Source organism: Vombatus ursinus, unplaced genomic scaffold (assembly GCF_900497805.2).
Source record: "Vombatus ursinus unplaced genomic scaffold, bare-nosed wombat genome assembly UNPS02014809.1, whole genome shotgun sequence".
Classification (NCBI taxonomy): domain Eukaryota; kingdom Metazoa; phylum Chordata; class Mammalia; order Diprotodontia; family Vombatidae; genus Vombatus; species Vombatus ursinus.
The window spans coordinates 2,582,778-2,599,186 of NW_020954587.1; the positions used below are offsets into that span (position 1 = coordinate 2,582,778).

At 37.9% G+C, this 16,409-nt stretch overlaps 1 protein-coding gene across 1 annotated transcript in view; it reads left to right on the forward strand.

Annotated features, from left to right (window-relative positions):
* The first annotated feature begins 2,118 nt into the window (after positions 1-2,118).
* PRRG1 (proline rich and Gla domain 1) overlaps positions 2,119-16,409 on the forward strand; it is a 115,396-nt gene continuing 101,105 nt past the window's right edge. The window contains exon 1 of the mRNA XM_027875639.1: positions 2,119-2,166. Coding sequence (XP_027731440.1) covers positions 2,140-2,166 — 27 coding nt within the window. The 5' untranslated portion in view covers positions 2,119-2,139. The remainder of the gene's footprint in view (positions 2,167-16,409) is intronic.

Below are 16,409 nucleotides of genomic sequence, written 5' to 3' on the forward strand. Positions count from 1 at the left end.
AGATTCCTAGCTTTGAAATTCCTCATTCTATTCTAAGCAAGAGGCCGCAGAAGATAGCTCAATTGGGGGTGGTTTCTACCTCCTTGGGCTAGATGAGGCTACCACAGAGGCTCCAGGGGACTCCTGGTTCTTGAGATTTTCCCCATACTCCTCTCCTAACACCTATTTTGTAGGGAAAATAGAGATGCAGAGGATAAACCCTGGGCATGCTGCATGCTCTCCCAAGTCTTGCAGGTAGTAACTGATGCTGGATCTAGACTCTTGTTTTCCTTACTCCAAACACTATTTTATAAACTGAACTTGTTTCTACATAATGTTGGCAGAAATCTCAAGTGTCTCTTTGCTACATTTAGGAGTGTTAACAATAAATTTACAAAGGACATTGAAAAGAAAGACAATGTTTGGGATCCCAATGAATGGAATCCTTTTTTAATAAGTTAGAAAAACAGAATCTTTTTGGCAAATGCAATTCTCTGTCTCTATGGCACAGGTTTCAAAACCAACTCTGTGGTAGTACCTAATATCTTGAGCTGGTTTCAGGGACTTGGGGCTCTGATGTTGCCCAGTAATAATTAAAAACAAATTATCTAACATTTGTGTAGCATTTACAATGCTAAGCATTTCATAATTATTATCTCATTTGAACTTCACAACAACCTTGGGAGGTAGGTATTATTATTATTCCCATTTTGTAGATGAGGTTACTGAGGCAAACAGAGGTTAAGTGACTTGGCCAGGATTACAGAGCTAGCAAATATCTGAGTCAGATCTTCCGGACTCCAGGCCTGGTACTGTATCCACTGCATCACCTAGATGCCCAATAAGCCAGCACTTAATTAGTGCTTGCAAAGAACTTCACAAATATTATTTCACTGGATCCTCACAACAACCCTAGAAGGTGGGCATTGCGAGGAACCTTAGGTTAAATGACTAACGTAGGGTCTTGCAGGTAGTAACTGATGCTGGATCTAGACTCTTGTTTTCCTTACTCCAGGTTCAGCAGTCTCTCCTCTGGATCACCTAGTTGTTTCTAGGGCAGAGAGATGTGTCCAACTGCCTGTGGTAGCCCTTGTTAGTTACTTTGTACCTACTACTTCAAAACCATAGCCATAGGCTTTCTTGTCTTCTCTCCCCCAAAATTGATTTGACCATAAGCTGCAATGGGGAGTGTTTGAAGTCCTAGCTCCAGTATTGATTCCAGTCCTAAGAAAGCAGGTAGCTTGGGCATCTTCTCCTGGCACATGAAACCTCTTGCTAGGGATACCCTTGAGTTGTGTGCCTAGCTTCTTGGTGGGATAGTTTGTGGAGTATTTTGACAAGGGCAAATGTTAGCACCACTGACTGCAGATTGTGGCTTCTTGTGTAGTAGGCAAGACCGGGTCATGAGGAACTGAGCTTTTCCTCTGGTGTAGTCTTTGTACCACAACTGAAAGTAGTGATGAGCAGAAACCCATACTACTTTTTCATACATCTAGGTTTGGTACAGAAGCAGGCAGAATACTAGTACTTGAGGCTTCATGGGCTCCATGACACATCAGGGGAGTGGATGAGCTGGTTACCCTGCTCTCCACAGCTTTCCAGTGGACACAGGCCAATCATGGGGCTGTTTAGCTCAAAACAAAGAATTATTGCAACGGAAGAAACTAAGCACATCTTTTTAGGCATTGTTTCTGTTTGAGCCTTTTTAACAATTGGAAGGCAAGCTCTTCAAGTCTCCAAGTAAGATGTGGAAGAAGGAAAGGGTCTTTACCCCACCCCCGACCCACCGCACCCCACCCCACCCTACCCCACAGGAAACTCCTGAGGTGCAGTGGAAGAGCTCAAGAGTTCTAGACTAGTAGTCAGGAAGACTCCCATTCAAATTTAGCCTCAGTTTCCTCATTTGTAAGATGGGGATGATGATACCCCTGGCAGAGTTGTTGTGGGAATCAGATGAGAAAACATGTAACACATGCTTTATAAACCATAAAGCATTATATAAATGCTAGTTATTATGACTGTATTTTGTAAGTATTTGTTCAGTGAAATGGTATATAACATAACAATTAGAATGGTATCATATAATACCTGTAGTAAATAGAATCTTTTTAATGACATAGATCTTTGTATGTCTTAGCCTAGATATCTGTGTAGGAGGGCATGAAGTCCGGGAACATTCTTTCATGGGTAAGTAATGTGTTGAAGGCCCTGAACCACCAATGTGTTTCCATTTTCTTGTTTTGGACAGTAAAATCTTTCAATGAATTTGGATTAAAAAAAATTAGTGGGGTTGAATTCTTTTTAATGAAGTTATAAGTAGTAATTTATAGAACATTAGAGCCATATTGGACCTTAGAGATCAAGTCACCCGTTGTACTGATGAAGGAACTAAGGTAAGAGTGATGGAACTAGGATTTGAACCCAGATCTTCTGATTCCCAAGCTCAGTCCTATACTAACCAGTTAGCTGAATGTGAATTATTGACATATCCTTTTATTGTATAAGAAATGTCAAATTAGGGGGCCACTAGGTGGTGCAGTGGATAGAGCACTGACCCTGGAGTCAGGAGGACCTGAGTTCAAATCCGGCCTCAAACACATAACACTCACTAGCTGTGTGACTCTGGGAAAGTCACTTAACCTCAATTGCCCTCACCAAAAACAAAAAAAAGTCAAATTAAGGAGCTAGGTGGCACAATGGATAGAGCGCTCAGCCTAGTAGTTCAGGAACAACAGAGTTCAAATGGGGCCTCAGACACTTCCTAGATGTGAGACTCTGGACAAGTCACTTAACCTCCATTTGCCTGTTTCCTCACCTGTAAAATGGGGATAATAACAGCAGCTACCTCAAAGGATTGTTATGAGGATTAGATGAGATAATATTTGTAAAATATTTAGCACAGTGCCTGGCATATAGTAGCATTATAAATTTTTATTCTGTTTTCTTCTCTTCACCTTAAAATGAGAGTTAAAGAAAAAAAATGTCTGGTAAGCAAATTGATCAGAAAATACATACATACATACATACATACATACATACATACATACATACATACATGTCAGTATGTAGAAGGTACATAATAAATTCCAAGTGTTTTTGGAAGAATAAATACTCAACAGTTTAATGTATCCATGGTAGACTGAATAGTACAGCAAGAATAACAACATTGGAAAAGGCTTGGATAAATATTATTTTTTACTTCTGCCTACCTACTTTGTGTAAGTGGGGAACTTACTGTGGGGAACAGTGAATTAGGTAATTAAATTCAGTCCATCTTTCTCATTATTGCTTTCAAAGGCAGCCAAATTAAATCAGACTATTTCCATGAAAAACTCCAAAATTTGTACAGAGGTTACTTATACCACTTCTTGTTAAAGATTTAGGAGCCCAGACGTGCTAAGCTATGATTGCAAACAATGACAGGTAAACTGTTCTGTTGTACTATTTATTAAGGCCATAAATATAACAGACTAAAATTAATCAAAACACACTTTGCTAAACTCTGTGATTTTTAACTTATTCTCTCCTTCTATCTCCCTGACTCCAGCTAGTTATTCACAATTCTGACTGGTTTGTAGTGCAAACTACATCATTAGAATGAATTACGGATCCCATTCCAATTGCTGTGTGCTTATGAATGGTAATGAGATGCAAATAGCATGTTGGCTTACTAGTGAAATGAGAGGTTTGGCGATGCCTTACTCCTAGGTGTTTTGAATTGAAACTTGAGATCCAGTCAGGTTTATTGAGCTTTATGATGCAAAAATTGTCGATACCCCCAGTCTAGTTGTGGTATATGGTTAATATTCCTTGACTGAGAAATACACAATGAAAACTACTGAAAATTAAGTGAAACTTTAAAATTAATATTTTGTTGACCATAACATCTGTGAGATGTTGATAGAGAGCTGGCCTTGGAGATAGGAAGCCCTGGATTTAAGTTCTACCCCAGACTCATTAATCTCATGACCTACAGGGCAAGCCACTTAACTTCTCAGTATGACTATAATTATGTCACAGATGTGCTGCTGGTCTACACCAGTGGACAGTTTACTATACTGGAAGTTCCTTATGCCAATGAAATTGTACTTACAAAAAAAAAACTTAAACTAAAATAGCAACTACTTCCATTAGTTTTGTTTTTTTTTGATGCAATTGGGATTAAATGACTTGCCCAGGGTCACACAGCTAATAAGTGTCAGGGGTCAGATTTGAACTCGGATCTTCCTCACTCCAGGGCTGGTACTCTAGCTGCTGTGTCACCTAGATGCCCTAGTAGTTTCTTTTTTTTAAATTTTTATCTTCAGTTCTAAATTATCTCCCTCTGCTTCCCTCTCCCCTACCCATTGAGAAGGTAAGAAATAAACATACTAATTATTCATATGAAGTTGTGCAAAATATTTTCACATTAGCCAGGAGCAATTGTATACATTAAGGCAGAAAAGGCATGAATGTAGGTTATATTTCAGGCATAGGCTGCAAAAAGTATATTTGCTTATTTATTATGCTGAGTGATATTGCATATTTCCTTGTCTTGGGGAAAAAAAGTTCAAAATGGTTGCTAGATGGATAGATACTGGGCCTGGAGTTAGGAAGACCAGAGTTCAAATCTGCCCTTAGACATTTACTAGCTGTGTGACCCTGGGCAAGTCACTTAACTTCTATTTGCTTCAGTTTGCTTATCTATGAAATAGGAATTGTAATAGCACTTACCTCTCAGGATTGTTGTGAGGATCAGATATGATAATATTTATAAAAATCTCTGCAAACATTAAAGCACTAAAAAAATGCTAGTTAATTTTTTTTTTGTTGTGATATTCACAAAACCTTTGCAGTAATTCTGTGCCTCTCCTTCCCTATTCCAACCTGTTGTGTCCTCCCCCACATTAGCCCAGTGCCTGGCACATAGTAGGTGCTTAATAAATATTTGTGTACATAATAAATGCTCAATAAGTATTTGTTTCCTTCCTTAATTTCTCTAGTGTGAAGTAAAGGAGCTAGATTAGATAATCTCTAAGATTTCTTCCAGGTCTAACTTTGAATGATTCTATAATAGAAGAAAAGAATGGTAAGTTGGTTGTTCTGGTTTTTTTTGGGGGGGGTGTTTGTATGGACACTATCCATTGACTTCTGATTGGGAGATCAATTACTACCCTTTGCCTCTGTATCAGAGACTGAAAGGTAGAGAAATGCCCTGAGGGGAGAAGGGGAATCTGTAGTTAAGTTCCTTTCTTTATCTTTCTTAGAATAAGAGTAATTGGGAAGGAAGACTTTTCTAGATAGTTACCACCCTGAATTGGATTCTTCTAATTTAGGAAAGGTTTAAATCCAGGGTGGGGAAACCTGCATCGCGAGGCCCTGTGTGGCCTTCTAAGTCTTCAAGTGCTGCCCTTTGACTGAATCCAAACTTTTTGTTCTGCTAAGTTTGGATTCAGTCAAAGGGCAGCACTTGAGGACATAGAGGGCCTTACATGGCCTAGGGCCTCAGGTTCCCCAACTTTGGTTTAGATGAATAAATATTCATACGAAGAAACAGTTGCTTTCTCTTAGTGTCACTAAGAACTGAACAAGTCCTTGTGTAGGTAAGAGTGCCTCTTATCCCAAAGACTTAACCTTAAACTTTTGGTATGAATGTTAGTGCATTATTATCATTATTTATGGGCATTCCCTGTGGTGGTGGCATTGCTAGCAAGCTACATGTATGTAACATGACTGTTCCCTAGTAGTTTAAATAGACATAAGGACATAATGAAATAGTTTTTTTTAACAGAATCCCATTTATTTCCAGGCTCCTTAAGCCAGGAGCTGCAAAACATCATGGTGTGATCTCTTTGGCTATTTCCCAATGTTGTTGTGCTTACCCTGCAGTTTTTGGTGATTGGCAGTAAATTGGTGCTGCACCTTTAAGCCAGGAATCCGATTCCTGGATACTAAAGAACTTGAAGAACAGCTTTTAATTTGGAGGATGAGAAGAATGCATTTCTTGTCGTCTAGAAATGACAGTGAATCTGGGGCACTAGATTGGCATTCAGAAGATCTGGTTCAAGTTTCTTTCCTCTGCCGCCTGTTCATTGTCACCTTTGGAAGGTCACTTCAGACTTTCAGGACTTGTGTTATGTCCTCATCAGTGAAATTAAGGAGTTGGACCAGATGGTTACAAAAGTCTCCTTGAGTTCTGAATCTATGATCCTGAGTGTATTTCATGTCACTCACATACTCAATAAACTTCAGTGGCTCCCTGTTGCCTCCAGGTGACAACTAACTTTTGTCTCACTAGTTTTCAGAAGTTTTATCAAAGCCTGGCAAACCAGGCTTTGATAAAGCCCATTGGGATTCAAATGGAGCTACTTGACTATGCCTTGAAACCCAAAGGCTCTCACTGATTGGCGAATAAAAGGTCCCAGCCCAGGACCCACTTGATCTTCCTTAGGGTCCTCTGATTTCTAAGTACTTGAGCTGTTTATATCTGTCTAGAATGCACTAATGCAATTACATTTGATTCTTCATGCTTCAGAAATGATTTTCTTGTTTTAAATACGTTAACTGTTAATTCTTAAAAGTCATTGAATTCATTTTGTAGGAGAAACTTGAGTGGCCACTGTTCATTTTTTATTTGTAATTGAGAAATAAAGCTTTATTGATGCTATCTGCTTGCTTGGCTCTTTGCTAAGGTGATACAAATAAAAGCTAGCCAGACAGTCTGGCCCTCAAGGGGCTTTTATTCCAGTAAGGGAAGATAATAACTTTAAAAGTCCCCAGAAAGGGTGGGGAATATGGCCCTTAAGGGCCATAGTGTGGAAATGAGTGGCAAAATGAGGCAAAAATCTCACTTTTAAGAGCCTGAGGACCTGGGATCTGAGTCTAAAGTTCCCCATGGAGAGGAGGAGGAGAGAGTGGTCAAAGTAAAGAAAGCCTTGTGAGATGGCTGGAAATCTTTAATTATTATAATTTCTTCAATGATCTTATCAACATAATAGCTAACCATCCTATAACTTTATGATTAGCAGCACTTTACATAGATCATTTCATTTGCTAGTGTTTGGGTGTCTGGCCCTATTCCTTGGTGGTAGAGCAAAGCTGAGGATAGGATTCTCAGACTGCTCATGCAGGTCTGCCAGCTTGGTTCCTTAGGTTAGGCTGTCTTATAACTGATAAACTGCTAGTAGAAATTTCACCTGTTAAATGTCTTCTTTGCTGTTCTCCTCCTTTAGAAGAGTAGAAGGGTAGAAGGTACAAGAGTAAGGTTTTATTTATCTTTCCTTGGTAAGCATGGGTTGAGCACAATTATTTGCATTTAGTGAATTATATCAACTCTAAGCCATGTGAAACAATAGGCAGGAGTCAACATTAACCTATATAAAATAAATACTTAGGTGCATGAACACCGAGAGAGTATAAAAAAGAGGGAAGCTCTTGGCTTCTTTGCAAATCTTTCTGTCTTTTAAATTAAGAACAGGGAACGGGAAAAAAATATTCATTCAATAATTTAATAGCTGCTTCAGTTTCATATCATGGTCAATTAAAGACTGAGTAAGACTGACATTGCTCTTTTGCTCTTCTCCCCAGTCCCTTCCTTCCCAAAAAGAATAGAGAAAGGAAAAGGAGAAGCCACAAGTATTTATTAAAGGCCTACTGTGTTCTGATCACTTTGCTAAATTCTGGGGAAAGAGAGAAAGGAGGAAAACAGTTTTACAAGGAGTTCTCAGTCTAATGGGGGAGATAATATGCATACAACTATGTACAACTAAGATATATACAAGATAAAGTGGAGATAATCAGCCGAGGGAAGGCATTAGCATTTAGGTGGGATTTTAGCTGAAACTTGAAGGAGGCCAAGGAAGCTAAGTGACAGAAATGAGGAAGGAAAGCATTCCAGGCATGGGAGATAGCCAGTGAAAATAAAGTCAGGAGATGGAGCGTTTTATGTAAAGGAACAGGAGGAGGCCAATGTCACTAGACTGAGAATATGTGGAGGGTAGTAAGTCATAAGAGGGTTAGTGTGAGGTTAAGAAGGGCTTTGAACATTAAACAGAACATTTTATATTTGATACTAAAGGTGACAGGGAGCCACTGGAGTTTATCTAGGGTGTACGTGTGTGTGTGTGTGTGTGTGTGTGTGTGTGTGTGTGAGACAGAGAGGCAGGGTTATACTTTCACCATGGTGGTAGTGTCAGAAAAAAAAGGTAATGTTACAAGGTAAAACTGAGAGGGTTTAGCAACAGATTAGATATGCGTTGATGAGAGAGTGAAGAGTCAAGGATGATACCTTGGTTGTGAACCTGGTTGACTGGGAGGATGATGGTATCCTCCGTATCAGGCCTGCACAACAAACAGGCCCCAAGGCCATTTGTGGGCTGCCAAAGAATTTCAGGCAGCCTTTAAAAAATGTAGAGTTGCCACTGTGTACTCTCTCCTGTTTGCCACGTGACCTGTGGTAACCAACCATCATCAGTCTGTCTCTACTACAACCTATCTTCGGGCCGAAGGTGTGTACAAGTTGTGCAGATCTGTTCTATATTGATGTGAACAGCTTTGAAGGAAAGATAATTAATTCAGGGTTTTTTTTTAATTGAAAATTTATTTTTTATTCCTTTAAGAAACATATAATAGCATCTATTGCTGTCCAATAAATTCAGTTTTTTTACATGTTGAATTGTAGATGTTTATGAGAGATCCCATTTAAAATGTCCAAAGGTCAGGAAAGAGATTAGGATTAGATAATTAAATCTGAGAATTATCAGCATATAGATGGTAATTGAGTCCTTGGGAACTGACAAGATCATCAAGTGAAATAATGCAGAAGAGAAAAATCCCTAGGACAGAATCTTGGCTGACATGCCCATTTAGGGGGTGTGACCTGGGTGAAGATGAAGCAAAGGAGACTGAGGAGTGCCCTGATGGTTAGGAGGTGAGCCAGGAGAAAGTAGTGCCAGGTAAACCAAACTGAAAGAGAAAAGTATCTTAAGGAAGCAAGAGGGTGATCTACAGTGCCAAAGACTGCCAAGAGGTCAAGAAGGATGATGATTGAGAAGAGATTTTATAATTGTGACATTAACTATAACTTTGGAAAGAGCAGTTTCAATTCAGTGATGAGGTTGGAACCCAGAAAGTAGAGTTAAAAAGGAAATGAAAGGAAAGGGAATAGAGCCATAGGTTTAAGATGGCCTTTTCAAGAATATCAGCCACAGTAAGGAGGAGAGAAATAGGATGATGACTGTTGGGGAAGACAATGTACATATTTAGATATAAGCAAGACACATAGCAGACACAAGATAACCTTTGTGGGGAAGGCATTGAGTTGATGAGGTGTAGGGAAGGGGTGAACATGGAGAGAGGAATTGGGAAAGGTCTTGCAAAAAATAGCATTTGAGCTGAGTCTTGAAAGAATCCATGGATTTCAAGAGTCGGATATGAGGAGAGAGAATATTTCGGCATATGGTACAGGCAGATAGATATAGCACCTATTAAGTCCTTATTTTGTGTCAGACATTGTGCTGTGCTAGGGATACAAATATACCCCCCCCCCCCACAAAAGATAGTCTTTGTCTTCATGGAGCTTAAATTCTGTTGAAGAAAGATAATACATATAAGGGAGCTGAGAAGGTGGGGAGGGGAGGGAGCAGGGAGAAAGTACCCAGGCAGGGGTAAGTTGAGAGACTAAGGCTAGAGAGTCAAGGACTGAGATAGGTTTTAAGTGAGCATGACTGGCATATGTACTTCCTCAAATGGAGATTCACCCATTGGAAGAGGAGGAAGTGGGTTGAAGGTATTGCCAGCATGAGAAGGCTGCTAAGTTGGAGTTGGAGAAGTAGATAGATTATACAAGTAATATTGTCCTCAGAGAAGTCAGTCAAATGACTTGCAAATGGTCTCACAGCTAAGCACAGGAGGCAGCATTTGAGTCTAATTTAATTATCCCTGCCTGTTCCCACTCATCCTCTTCTGCTACTTTGATAGAGATGGGTAGAGAAGGGTCTGGACTGATTTGGAACCAATCGGAAGTAGAATAGAAGAATTAAAACTACTTAAGAACAGGAGCACCAAACTCCTTACTGACCAATGCTTAAAGCCCATGTAAAAGCTAGACATTTGAATGTTTCAGTTTAAGGTTACAGGCTTCAGTTCACCTGCTCATTTCATCTCCAGTTGCCTTTTTCCCCCATTTCTTTTATTTTTATTGCTATATTTGTTTTGTAAACCTTTGTAGGGAAACTTTCTCTGATATTTTTCCTCAAGAATGACCCAAATGAGTGGGTTGCTCCTGATCTTTTGATAGAGAGAACCCTTGATTTTTTGGAGTGGAATATACAATTAGCATTGTTTCAACTTTTGCTTATCACTCCTTTTACTAAGAGGCCTAAGAGAAAAGATAGAGTAAATTACCAATTTTGAGTATTGATTGGGTACGTCTTGTCTGTTTTGTTAAAATAATATTTCTTGATAACTAGAAGTCATAGATAAATCTGCCTGTAATCAGCCTTCTGCCTAGCATGCTTCCTGCTGATCAATGTGGTTTTGGAAATAAGTTAAAGACATAATTTTCTCTATTTTATTCCTGAAGGTATGCTATATCCCTAGACTACCCTTCCCCAACCCCTGCATTCCTAAGAATTCTTTACAAATATGATAAGCAAAATTTATTTTAATAGCTAAAAGTAATAGGGTTTAATTTAGTAATTTGCATCTGATTCATATTTCTTGATCATTATGATCTGGTTATAACAGTCATGATCTGACTTGAGGTTGCCAAATGGATGATATTTCAATGGCTGTTAATAATTATGATTTGAATTGGGTGGTTGAACACTTTGCTAGTTTACCTGTTTGTGCTCATATTAGGCTTGGAGTGATACCAATTTTTTCTACCCATCACCACTAAACCAGTTCCATTTGCATATGATCCTGAGGAGAGAGGTCAAATGGAATCAAGAAGTAGGTAAGAGATGATTAGGACAGTTTGTCTGGTTTAGTAGGAGGGGTTTAGGAAAGAAGTTATTGTTTTGGTTAAGAGAGAGAATGATGAGATCTTCCCTCCTCAATTTTCAGACCAATTGATGATGGTGGTAGTAGTAATAGTACTTAATGGTAATTTGGGGAAACGATAGGAATTAAGTGACAACTTTGGTTCTTTTAAAATTGATGCTTTTTATTTCATATTGCTGTTATTTCGCAATTCTTCCACACAACCCACTCATTGATATAATTAATGCAACCTTCTACACCCATAGTTTACTATCTGGGCAGCTAGGTGGTGCTGTGGGTAGAGTGCAGAGCCTGCAGTCAGAAAGACTCATCTTCTGATTTCAAATCTGGCCTCAGACACTTTCTGGCTGTGTGACCCTGGGCAAGTCACTTAACCCTGTTTGTCTCAGTTTCCTCCTCTGTAAAATGAGCTAGAGAAGGAGATGGTAAACCCCTCCAGTATCTTTGCTAAGGAAAACCCCAAATGGGGACATTACTGAAATGACAGAACAATGTTTACTATCTCCTTACGAAAAGAGGTCCTCTGGGAGTAAGATTTAATCTAAATTCTCTTGTCTTACAGTGTTGTTTTCATTTACATTATCATGATCTCTGTATACATTGTATCACACTGCTCAGAATATTCCTCTAAATAAGGTCATCCCTGGGAGAGAGAAGGGAAAGGATCTGGGTGTTATAAACTACTTTCTCCTTCCTCCTCAAAGAGCCTTTCCCATTTAAAAAAAAATGCTCTGTCTTGACTGCAAGGGTGATCCATAGCTCAGTTTCTCCTCCCACCAACTTCCTGACCAGTTGGCCAATTTTAGCTTTGCTCATCTATAAAGGGACGCAGTTCCTGTCACACAGTGGATGTGAGGCAAGCCCGGCTCAGGAGCACCGGTTTGCCAGGCCAATCCTGGCATAACTAAATTTCTCAGGGTGGGTCAATTTGCCAAATGGGAATTTAGAACAGCATTCAAGGAATGAGCAAAGAAAAAAAATAGCTTCCTGGGTTACATAGTTTCAGATAGTCTCAGAGAGTGCTCCAGAGTATCTTTCTCATCGGCTTGTTCTCTTCTCTTAGCTGGCCCCAGAAAGGCCAGAATCAATGCTGATTATTGTTATTTATGTAAATTGCTTGCCTAATTTTTCCTAATTACCATTCAGCCCAATAACAATATGAATATCATCACATGTTCCAGATTAAATTTGCCTAGATTTTGTTTTATTACAACATTAAGCTATTCATTATGTCTTCATAGTTAGTTTCTTATATAGTTTAATCATCTCATCACAAATTAAAAGCCAAAAACCCATAAAAAATACTTTCAGTTGCTTAAAAATATTTTTTAAAGTAAAGGAGGAAGTTACAGTTCTTCTTGTACCCATTAAGTCCCTCCTAAGAGGTTTGGGATTTTCTTCTTTCTTTCCTTCTCCTCCACTTATCTCCCTTACTTCCTCTCAGCTCTACTTTTCTTACCTTAGAAACTCACAAATCCTTCCTTTGTGACAGATTTCCTCTATTTTTAAGGATGCAGAATTTAGAGCATACCCATGTAGAGAATTCAGAGGGTCTCTGAACTTGGGTGGGAAAAAAAAATTTACATCTTTATTTTCATTAACCTCTAGGAAATTTTTTTTCTTTCAGTTCCTTCTATTATTTGAAAACATTGTACTGACAATAGGTCCATGTATTTCACCAGACTATCAAAGGGGCCTATGTGACAAAAAAAGGTTGAAAATGTTCTAATTTAGAGCTGAAAGATTCTATTTCCAACTCCTTAAAAGTTGTTCAGTCATCTCAGTTGTGTCTGACTCTTTTTGACTTCATTTAGGATTTTCTTGGCAAAGAAACTGAGGTGGTTTGCCATTTCCTTCTCAGGCTCATTTTGCAGATGAGGAAACTGAGGTAAACAGGGTGAAGTGACTTGTCCAGGATCACATAGCTAGTAAGTGTCTGAGGCCAGATTTGAATTCAGGAAGATAGTCTTCCTGACTTTAGGCCTGGTACTCTATCCACTGTGCCACCTAGCTGCCCAACTTAATTTTATAGGTGAGGAAATGAAGCAGTTAAGTGACTTGCCCATGACCACAGAGGTTATAAATAACCAAACTTTGACTTGCATGTTCTTGCCATTGAAGCACACTTATTCCCTCCATGCCTATCCTAAATAATAGTAGTGTATGACAAGGTTTTTATACCACATATCTTATGAGTCAGAACGTGTAGGTTTGGATTCCAGCTACTCCACTTATTATCCATGTGACTTTATATGAGTAGCATCTCTGGGCCCTAATTTCCCTATCGATAAAATGAGGTGGGTTGGGCTGGACTGCAGCTCTAAATCTGTGAACCTGAGAGGGGAGATTGAAATGGGGATTTTTTTAATGGCGTCACAGAGCTCTGTGGCTTCATAGCTATGGGTAGGAGATGAATCCTTGACCAAATGATATAACATAATTTTTACATTAACTATATCTTTATGGAGATAGCCATGGTGTACTGGGAAAAGCATTGGATTGTAGTCAGATAATCCTGGTTGGGATCATGACTCTGTTACTTATTTGTTGTGTGTTCTTGGACAAATCACTTAATCATTGTACCTCAGTTTCCTCATCTATTACATGGTAATACTATTGGAACTGTTTATAGTTTATATATGGAACTGTTATATATGTTATATATGGAACTATTACATGGTAATACTATTGAAACTGTTTATAGTTTATATATGGAACTGTTTATATATATATTTAAAGCCCACTGTACTTTTAAAATAATGTGTGTAAACATTTTGTGAAAGAGAAAGTGCCTGGAAGTTCATTTTATTATGGCGAAAGTCAGGTTATTCCCTTTTCAAAGCCAGATGTGGGAGCTGTATGAATACATGCTCTACTTATGGGAACCAAAAATGGGAATTCTTGGAGAAAACTCTGGTCAGAAATCATTTTGATGAGTAACTGGAAAACTTCAGCCTACATAAGTTGCACATTTTTGGTTTAAGGCTTACATTTGAATTGCCTCCCCAGCCATCAGGCTTCAGGCCTCTTAGAAAACTTTAATGAATATTGCTTGAGCTTGCACATTTCAACAAATGATGTGCTTCATTAGGCATTCTTTTAAAGGTCCTTCAGAGAGCAGTGTTTCCTTCTGTAATTCCAGAGCCATATTCAGTTTGTCTTATAAGATATGTGATGCTGCTACCTGGGAATTCACTAGCATTATGGTATACATAAACACAGGCATTGTAGAATAGTAAAGCTTTTTAGCTCTCCAAATGTCCTTGTTAAAGCGAAATTACTCAGTACAACGGGATTTATATTTTAAAATTCTCCAAGAACACAAATAGTTTGTTTATAGAAGAAAATTTAAATTTTTATTTAATTTATATTCCATTCAGGGTTAAGATTCTTTGCTAAGTTAACAAAACCACTTTTTCATTGTTGATTTCCAGTAATGCTAACTTTTACTGATTCTTTTCTCTTAATCTGAGGAAGTTCATTAAAGTTTAAAAGGTAAACCCAAATAAGCAGTTAATGCCATAGTATATTCTGATTACTAATAAAAACAGAAGTCTAATATAAACTTCTCAGGATACTTCAGTGATTTAGAAAGTCTCTGATTTTACTGGTGAATCTGAATTCTCTCAGCATATTCAAAACACAAACCTGTTCATGCTTCAGTTTCAAAAGAAAGGAAGGGAAATATGTGAATATATCAGATAGAGGTAGAAGGAAATGGTTTTTTAAAAAAACTTATTGTAAAATTTTAAAATTTTTATTGATTTTTATATCATCTTTTCTGAAAATATCCCTCCTTCTCCTTCTTAGAGACCCAAAGCTTTTCAGAAAACCTAGCACACACAATCTAATTGTGTGTGCATGTGTATGTGTGTATGTATGGAGTGTTCTAAAATGAGATAATATTCATAAAGCTCTTAACATAGTTTCTGGCACATAGTAGGCATTTAATAAATGCTTGTTTCCTTTTCCTTTCCACTTCTACACTGTAAGGCCTTCACCTCTCCAGTGAAGTAAGGGAGGTGCATTTTCTCATCTCTTCTGTTAAAACTATTTTAGTATATGTGGAACTTTTTGTAACTGACTTTCTTTGGGTAGGTTTTCAGTAGAGGAACGACTGGGTCAAGAATTATGGAAGGTTAACGGCTTTTCCCATACAGTTCTTGATTATTTTCCAGAGTGGCTAGACTGATCAATTCATGGCTCCACCAACAGTGTATTAATGTGCCTGTATTTCTACAACTCTTCTATCATTCACTATTTTGGTTGTCTTTTCTTTTTTTTTTTCCTCCCTTATCTTCTCCATTTTGATGGGTATGAGGTGAACTACAGAGCTGTTTGAAGGTACAGCTTTTCTTTATTGGTAAGTATGATGCATAAGGGCATTTTTCTCATTTTATTTGAGAGGCCTCATTTAAAAAATCTTTAAAGTCAAATATTTTGTGTCAAGAATAATATTTAAAGAACAAATAATTTCTGTTGCATTATCTTCTCTCTTTCTTGTGGTAAAGTTAACAGGACCATAATGTTTAGTCCTCTATTTTTTTTTCATTTTGCATTGCAGGTGTCAAATAATAGTGATTTTCATTTTACTTGTCTTTACTACTCTAGAACATTAAAGAGAAAGCTTTCTAATTCCAACTCTGTGGCTTGAATTGTCAGCCCCTTGATGCTTTCCACTCTGTTCCTGATTTATCTTAAAACTTTCTTTATTAATATCTTGTTTTTTTTCCCATCATCTTAATTTTTGAATATATCCCTCCTCTCTTTCCTACCCTGTGAGGAATCCCTTTATGACAATAGCAAAGAGAAAGAGGGAAAAAAGTAGTTTAGTAAAATAAATAAACATATCAGTCTTATATGATAGTATATATAATATTCCATATTCATCTTCCCTTCCCTCTTCAAAGGAATCTCTCTGTTTTTTCTGCTTTCAATTCTTTCCTGCCTTCTAAATTAGTCCATGACACTAGTGTAGTGTAGGAAAATGACCTACATGTATAAAACTATTTTTAGCAGCTCTTTTGTGGTAACAAAGAATCAGAAACTGAAGGGATGCCCATCAATTGGAGAATGGCTAAACAGGTTGTAATATATGATTTCTGTGGAATACTACTGTGCTGTAAGAAATGATGAAGAAGGTGATTTGAGAACAACCTCAGAAGAATTATATGAACTGATACAAAGTGAAGTGAGCAGAACCAGGAGAAAGTTGTACACAGTAACAGAAATATTGTAATAATGATCAACCGTGGATGACTTAGCTACTCTGATTGATACAATGATCCAAGACAATTCTGAAAGGACTCATGATGAAAAATGTATCTGGAGAGAGAACTAATAAAGTAAGTGTAGATTGAAACATACTTTTTTCACTTTTTTAATTTTTCTTGGGTTTTGTGGGGGGTTTTGTGAGGGAGTGAAATGGCTAATGTGGAAATGTATTT